This window comes from Dipodomys merriami, unplaced genomic scaffold (genome assembly GCF_024711535.1).
Source record: "Dipodomys merriami isolate MVZ:Mamm:240054 unplaced genomic scaffold, mDipMer1.0.p SCAF_510, whole genome shotgun sequence".
Classification (NCBI taxonomy): domain Eukaryota; kingdom Metazoa; phylum Chordata; class Mammalia; order Rodentia; family Heteromyidae; genus Dipodomys; species Dipodomys merriami.
In genome coordinates this window covers 732,853-740,528 of record NW_027206081.1, presented here as the reverse complement: position 1 = coordinate 740,528, position 7,676 = coordinate 732,853, and the positions used below count along the sequence as shown (strand labels likewise).

The 7,676-nt window shown below is 43.9% G+C and overlaps 1 protein-coding gene across 3 annotated transcripts; it reads left to right on the top strand.

Moving 5' to 3' along the window:
• The first annotated feature begins 404 nt into the window (after positions 1 to 404).
• On the top strand, positions 405 to 5,831 carry LOC138810929 (tubulin beta-2 chain-like). Of its 3 annotated transcripts, none has more exons than XM_069998330.1 (4): positions 405 to 461; positions 1,312 to 1,420; positions 4,031 to 4,141; positions 4,771 to 5,831. In XM_069998330.1, the coding sequence occupies exons 1-4, from the start codon at positions 405 to 407 to the stop codon at positions 5,829 to 5,831; spliced, it is 1,338 nt and encodes a 445-aa protein (XP_069854431.1). The 3 variants fall into 3 exon arrangements, with proteins under 3 accessions (XP_069854431.1, XP_069854430.1, XP_069854432.1); XM_069998329.1 differs by having other exon boundaries at positions 1,312 to 1,438; XM_069998331.1 differs by lacking the exon at positions 1,312 to 1,420 and having other exon boundaries at positions 405 to 438.
• The last annotated feature ends 1,845 nt before the right edge of the window (positions 5,832 to 7,676 follow it).

Here is a 7,676-nt window from a genome sequence, read left to right as displayed (position 1 = left end):
GGCAAACAAGGACCTTGTGCAGAGGAAGTTCCTCCTCTTCTTTCCTTGATCCCAGGGTTCAGGCTCTCTTGTGAGTCAGAGTGGGGAGTGGATGGCAGGGTGACCAGATGATCCAAATAGAGTCGGAGCTGTGCTAATGGACTTGCAGCTGGCAGGTGGATTCCAGGGTAGGTAGGAATTGGTAGGGCCCTCTGATTACCCAGCAATAGGGCGATTGAGTTGGAGCACCTGCTGGCTCCACCTATAATCAAGTCCGCCCCACCTCCTCTGCCCCTGTAACAATCAGAGGTATAAATGGGGTTCTGAGTTCACTGTGTCCGATTCCTGCTTCCCAGCTCTACCTGTTTGCCTCTGTGGGCACCACCGCTGAAGACATACATCCATCAGCTCTGCAGCCCTGCACCATGAGGGAGATTGTGTACATACAGGCAGGCCAGTGTGGCAACCAGATTGGCGCAAAGGTGAGCATGGCACTGGCCTAGGATCCAAGTCTCAAATTTAGGGGAAGGAGAAGGAGGACGGGTTGGAGTGTGGAGGTGGTGGTGGTCATGGCTAGGCTGAAGTAGGTGGGGCTCCATAGTGGTCCCTAAACTTCTGCAAATGAAGTCCCCCAGATAGCTTATCCAATTTCCCTAATTTGTGTGGCCCTGGTGGGTGTGGTTTTTAAACAAGGCTGGGGTGGTTTCAAATCCCTTGCATGTCTTAGTCTTACCTGAGACTCAAGTCTTTGTATTTAGTTTCCTGGGAATAGACTAATGCACGTTTGGTCTGGTTTGAATGCAAGGAATGCAGTGATTTTGAGCTGAAAGATACGGACAATTCCCTTGTGTCAACTGATGAGTGTCAGATAATTGTGAACAGTTCTTCTACCTTAATGCAAATTTCTCTGAGTTTCATGCCCCACCTAAGCTCCCTTAAGTTGGGCGTTTTCTAAATCATTGGCTGTTGTGTATGCTCTGAGGACACTTGGGGTTCTGGAGACCCTTCTTACTGAGTCTTCAAGTTACTGCTTTGGCAATTTCATGTCCATGTAAGGCCAGTTACTCGACATAGAATACAAAGAGAATATGGTACTGCATAAGATGGAATACTCATAGGAGAACACAGACATCTTCTATTCAGCCAGATAACAAAGAGATTAAGAAAACTAAAATACCACCCATTTCTGTGCTTTTTTTAATTTAGAAAATGTAATTATTTTTTACAAATATATTTGTGTCAACAGGACATGGGTTTCTTATAGTTACTTTAAAATGCATTGTTTGGACAGTTAACATTCTAGGTCATAATACACTTCTATTTCCATCTCAGTTTTGGGAAATGATAAGCAATGAGCACAATATTGATTGCACTGGCAACTACTATGGAGACAGCCATTTACAGCTGCAGAGAATCGAGGTGTATTACAATGAGGCAACTGGTGAATGTCTCCCATCTGGTTTCCCATACGGTGGCAAAATAGTTCCCAGGGGAATACTAATGAAAAGGAAGGAGTTCCTGCCTTTCTTATGGTAGTATTGTAGTTTTAATTTGTGACCTTGATCTTATAAGTCAAGTGCTGTACCCAACTGAGCCACTCCACCAGATACTTTGTTTTAATTTTTGAGTATATTCTTGTGAATTACCCCAGGAAAGCCTTATACCTGAGTTCCCCCTACCTCTACTTGCTGACTAACCACACCTGGATTATGTTTTCCGGTCATGGAGCTTGAAATCTGGGCCTAGGTAATGTCGCTCAGCTCTTCAGCTCAAGGCAAGTGGCTCTACCACTTAAGCCACAGTGCCACTTCCAGTTTTCTGGTATTTTATTGGAGATAAGAGTTTGCCGGCTTTTTATGCCCTGGTTGGCTTTGAACTGTGATTCTCTGATCTCAGCCTTCTGGGTAGCTAGGATTAAAGGCGTGAGCCCGCTTCACATAATTAAAAATGAGACTGCCTAAATATGCATTCTAAAACAATTGATAAAATATAATATAATCCAGTGCCATTTGGTTGTGTGCTGATCATCCTAAGCTCAAGGCCTGGGCACTGACTATGAGCTTCTTTTGTTTTGGGTAGTTTCTTGGAGATGAGTCTCCCAGACTTTCCTGCCCCAGCTGACTTCAATCTGCGATGCTAATGTCTTATCTCAGATTTTTGAGTAGCTAGAATTACACCTGTAAGCAAGCAGAGCCCAGTTACATTGCCTCTTTAAAATATAGATTAAATTTCTAAAACAATATTTTGAAAAAGAAAATTTTAATAATTTTAAAGAGGGATGTTCAGTCATTAATATATATCTGAATAGTCCAAATCACAAAGCATAAATAAAGTGTCTTACCCTGAAATCTATAACATTTCTGGTCTTGAGCATTTTGAATATGAATACTTAGCCAACAATATTTTTAAGGTTTTTAAAGTAAGAAAACATTCTTTTGATGTAGAAAAAAACAATACTAATTTGTAAACATTCCTTTTAAATGATTAATATTGTCTTTCCTAACATAAACAGCCTAATTGAAGTCTACAAAGCAGATTTTCAGTTTTTGTAACTGTCAATGTAAAGATCATTTAATTTTATATTGAGTTTCCATGCTGCATTATTGTATACAAAAAGAATCGTGGATAATTGGCTTTCCTATATATTAATCCAATGAACAAGTACAAACAAAAGTACAAAACTATTTAATTTGAGTTTTATAGATCTATATTTTGGGATGTCCTCACCTTGGTTGAGAGTGGTTGGGTTGGATTGTGTCACTCTTATGAACAGAATTTTAGGTTGTGTCTTTATTAGATCCTGTATATCCAGCAGGATGTCCAGTTTTCTTCATGTGAATGTTTAGGAATGGGGTATTCTAAAACTGGTGTTTACATCATGTTAACTGCTTTCCCTTGGGCCAAATCAGGATAAATGGGAAATTGCAAGTCATTGCTCAAGGTTGCTCTGAGTATTTGAATACAAGGATGTGTGCTATTTGATAACCATTATTGAAAAATTATAAGACAATAAATATATATTGTATAAATGTTTTCTCCAGGAAAGCCTTACACTTGAATTCCCCTACATCTACTTGGTGAATAGCCATACCTGGCTTTTTTTTTTTTTTGGCGTTGGGGTGTCGGTCATGTGGCTTGGACTTTGGGCCTAGGCACTGTCCCTCAACTCTTCAGTTCAAGGCAAGCAGCTCTACGTCTTGAGCCACAGTGCCATTTCTGGTTTTCTGTTAGGTTATTAGAGATAAGGGTCTTAAGGACTTTTCCTGCCCCAGCTGGCTTTGAAGAGTGATCCTCTGATCTCAGCCTCCAGAGTAGCTAGGATTATAGGCATGAACCTGGTTCATTTCTTGAGGAAGGTAATTGGGGAAGGGGAAGGATAGTGGGAGAACAACAAAGTAGGGGGTAACAATTTTTGACAAGAAATGTTCTCATTTCTTTACTCATGTAACTAACTCCTCTATACAGCACCTTTACAATAAAATAAAATTAACAAAAAAGAGAAAGTTTCTTGCTGATAGGCACTGGTAACTCATTCCTGTAATGCTGGCTACTTAGGAGGCTAAGATATGAGGATCATGGTTCAAATCTTGCCTGAGCAGAAAAGTCCTTGAGACTCTTATCTCCAATAAGAAAACTGAAAGTGGGGTTGTGGCTCAAGTGATAGAGTGCTAGCCTTGACCTGGAGAGCTGAGGGACAGTGCCCAGGCCCAGAGTTCAAGCCCCATGATGAACCACAAAAAAAGTGTTGCCACCTATCTTTTGCACCATTAGACTCAAAGCCTGATACTCATCTTTGCCTCCTCTGTAGCTGAGATTTCAGCCACCATGCCCAAAGCAAAGGAATGAATATTCAATGGAAATAGACAACTGCAAACATCCTTAAAGTTGCTGAAGCCTCTTGCATGGGGATTCATGCTCAAGATATCTTTTCTGTTTCCATGTCTCAAATGCTGTAATTTTTGTAATGAATGCTGAGAGTCACTTAGAATCATAAGCTCTGCCCCCTAAGTTCTTGTCAAGTATAGGCCTAAGTCAACTCTTTTTCTCACAGGCAACAAATATGTTCCTCGGGCCATCATGGTGGACCTAGAGCCTGGAACATTAGACTCAGTGAGATCGGGACCATTTGGCCAGAGCTTTAGGCCAGACAACTTCATATTTGGTAAGTCATCATGGTCCATGGATCCTAACATCCAGGCACTCCAGTGCTGGGCTGAGACTTTATCCATCTTGATATTGTCCTCACCTAACCCACCTATTCCAGTCCAACGGGAGTCATGCCCCTGGCCTCTCAGACAGCTCAGATCAGTGCAACTCTGCAAGCCCTCCATGACAAAGAAGCCTCTGAAGGGAAAGAGCATCAAGTAGAGAAAGCCACCAACAAGGTTTCAGCACTGCTGGTCATTTTAAAGCCCTGGCAATAACAGAACCACTTCAGGACACCAGAAATCAAAGCACAGCTATGTGTGAACAAGGTGCAGAAAAGTGCTTGCAGTTTAGCTTCCCTCTGACCACACTGTGTGAAAGTAACTACATTTCCAGTATTAAGGCAGGCTCGGTTCTTCATTTCTAGAAGTACTTAATTTGGGTTAAAATGTATTTTCCTTCACACTCTCTTTACTTTTCTTTAGAACCTGGGTGATTTGTAGGGTCCCAGATACATTGAAAACATTTCCTTTATCTAATGTAATAGCAAAGGTTAGCTCAGAAGAGTCCTATTGTCTTCACAATAGGACAGGCACAGTCATTTTTCTTGGAGTGTGTCTCTCATCATGTCTTTGTGTCTGATAGGCCAGAGCGGGGCAAGCAATAACTGGGCAAAAGGCCACTACACGGAGGGAGCCGAGCTGTTGGAATCAGTGCTGGATGTGGTAAGGCGGGAGTCAGAAAGGTGTGACTGTCTCCAGGGCTTCCAGCTGGCTCACTCCCTGGGAGGTGGCACTGGATCAGGCATGGGCACCCTGATTCTCAACAAGATCCGAGAGGAGTATCCAGACCGCATCATGAACACCTTCAGCGTCATGCCCTCCCCCAAGGTGTCAGACACCGTGGTAGAACCTTACAATGCGATCTTGTCTGTCCACCAGTTGGTGGAAAATGCAGATGAAACTTTCTGCATCGACAATGAGGCCCTGTATGACATCTGCTTCCGCACACTGAAGCTGCCCACACCCACCTATGGAGACCTGAACCACCTGGTGTCAGCCACAATGAGTGGAGTCACCACCTGCCTGCGCTTCCCCGGCCAGCTGAATGCAGACCTGCGCAAGCTAGCCGTGAATATGGTGCCCTTCCCCCGCCTACACTTCTTCATGACTGGCTTTGCACCCTTGACCAGCCGGGCCAGCCAGCAGTACCATGTTCTCTCAGTGCCCGAGCTCACCCAGCAGATGTTTGATGCCAAGAACATGATGGTTGCCTGTGATCCCCGCCATGGTCGTTACCTGACAGCAGCTGCCATCTTCCGAGGCCGCATGTCCATGAAGGAGGTGGATGAGCAGATGCTCAACATGCAGAACAAGAACAGCAGCTACATTGCAGACTGGATTCCCAACAATGTGAAGACAGCTGTATGTGACATCCCCCCGCGTGGCCTCACAATGTCAGCCACCTTCATCGGCAACAACACGGCCATCCAAGAACCCTTCAAGCGCACCTCAGAGCAGTTCAGTGCCATGTTCCGGCGCAAGGCATTCTTGCACTGGTACACGGGAGAAGGCATGGATGAGATGGAGTTCACTGAGGCTGAGAGCAATATCAACGACCTGGTGCCCGAGTACCAGCAGTGCCAAGATGCCACTGCTGATGAACAGGGGGAATTTGAAGAAGACTTGGTGGAGGAAGAAGTTTAAGACTTCCCATTGGTAGCAATGCAACAGGACTGTCAGAGCCTGCCTACTACTTCTCAAATGAATGGTGCTTTCCTGAGCTCCTGTTGTCCTGCAGTGAGGTCCCTGCTGTGTATCATCATGCACAGCCTTTCCAGTCAGGAACTCACTGATGGTGAATGTAAAAATGCAGATTTCTTTTAAATAGTATTATTCTAAAGCCTTATTTATAAAAAATAAAGTATACATTTTGTACTCTTGAGTCCTTATTCTTCTTTAGAATCCCTTTTTTTTCTTTCAATGTATTTGAAATATAAAGTTGGCCAGCAGGATTTAATCTTATTAATATAGGAATGGTGCTCAAGAGGAATTTCAAATTCATGGCGTTCCCACTATTTTGAAGAGGAAGATGACAAGTGCCAATATTGTTTATTTTCCCTGGCCCAGTTTTAAAGTTAGCAGTTTCTCAATAACATGCCATTAGCATAAAAACAGTTTGAAGAGAAAGTAAACCAGATCCAGATGTTACAATTTTCCTAGTACCAAGGTGATGTTTGGAGTACTGAAGGGATTGATGTTCAAGACTTGTCTGGGCACTGAGGTAGCAGGGACTCTTCCTCCTTTATTCTGACACAGGACATTCTTATCCTGCCAGCTAGTATGCATTCCTCTTTGGGAATGGGACCACAAAATGCAGGTATGAATACTGGCCATTAAGGATCTACTTCTCCTTCAGACAACCACAGGTTCTGGTCTCATGCCCCATCAGAGGGATTTCATTCACATTCCCCAGAAACAGTAGCAGGAACCCCAATCCCTGTGCTTATAGTTCAGTTGGCAGTGAAGCAGCACTCACAAGATGAGTGCAAGATCCTGGTTGCCAGGGTAGTTTCTCAAGGCATCTGTCAGCTCTAAGGACAGAAATGAGTCTAGCTGTTTGAGGGAGTGAGAAGCTGACCAGTCCCATAGCGTATCGATATCTGCTTGATTCAGTACTTCCAAGTCAAGGAGTGGAAGGGAGACATGGCCCAATGACCCATTCTCATACTCATTTTCCAGCATTTGAAGCTGTCTGAGGCCCACAGGGGGTTGTAAGGGAAAAAGATCCAGCCTGTTGGGTATGTTTACTTTGCATGAGTGAGACAGAAATCTCAATTGCTTAGAACCTACACAATGGCCAGGAAGAGGGTGAAAACTTCTGTTTTCACCAGAGTCCAAAATCATTCACTAGTTCTTTTTGCCAGAATCTTTCATTCTTCTTGCAGTGAGGCTCCAGGTACGTTGTCTGTGTCAGGCATTCCTCAATGGCCACCAATAACTTGTAAGAGCCCCTTTTGCTCCAGAAACAGGACCTATGGGAATCCAGCAAATTTTAGGAAGCTCTAAGGAAAGATACTACTGGGTGAGGTGCAAGTTCCTTGTTTCTAGTAAAGTTGGGAGATAGTAAGTTCCCTAAGCATTCCTATACCAGGCCTGAGGTTGGGGTAGGGTGGGGAGGAGTGGGGTAGAGATCTTTAAGCCAAGTTGGTCTCACTCAGCAGAAAGTAAACTGCCAGAGAGACTGTTCTGTGACTAGAAGCCCCAGGGCAGATCAAAGTGCAAATAGCTTCCAATGTGGGAGTCCTAGGGAGTAGGTATGGGCCAGCAAATTGACATACCTGGGTCTCTAGTCTTGGAACTGACCAGGTTGGATGACTCCAAATCCTCTAAGGCTGCTGGGTCTGAACTGAAGGCAGGCCTGGCCAAGGTACTCTCATTCCTCAGTGGGATAAGGATTGAGGCCAAGCTGTGGTGGAGGCCCCATCCAGCCTATTTACCAGTGTTTGACTAAGAACAGTTTTGTTTTATCTTAAGTGCCCGTTTTTGAGT

Bases quoted from the DNA above. Each gene is read 5' to 3' on its own strand.
- LOC138810929 (XM_069998329.1), top strand. From the start codon at position 405: ATGAGGGAGATTGTGTACATACAGGCAGGCCAGTGTGGCAACCAGATT. The intron at 462-1,311 runs GTGAGCATGGCA...TTTCCATCTCAG, and splicing joins GCAACCAGATTGGCGCAAAG to TTTTGGGAAATGATAAGCAA. The intron at 4,142-4,770 runs GTAAGTCATCAT...TGTGTCTGATAG, and splicing joins GCCAGACAACTTCATATTTG to GCCAGAGCGGGGCAAGCAAT.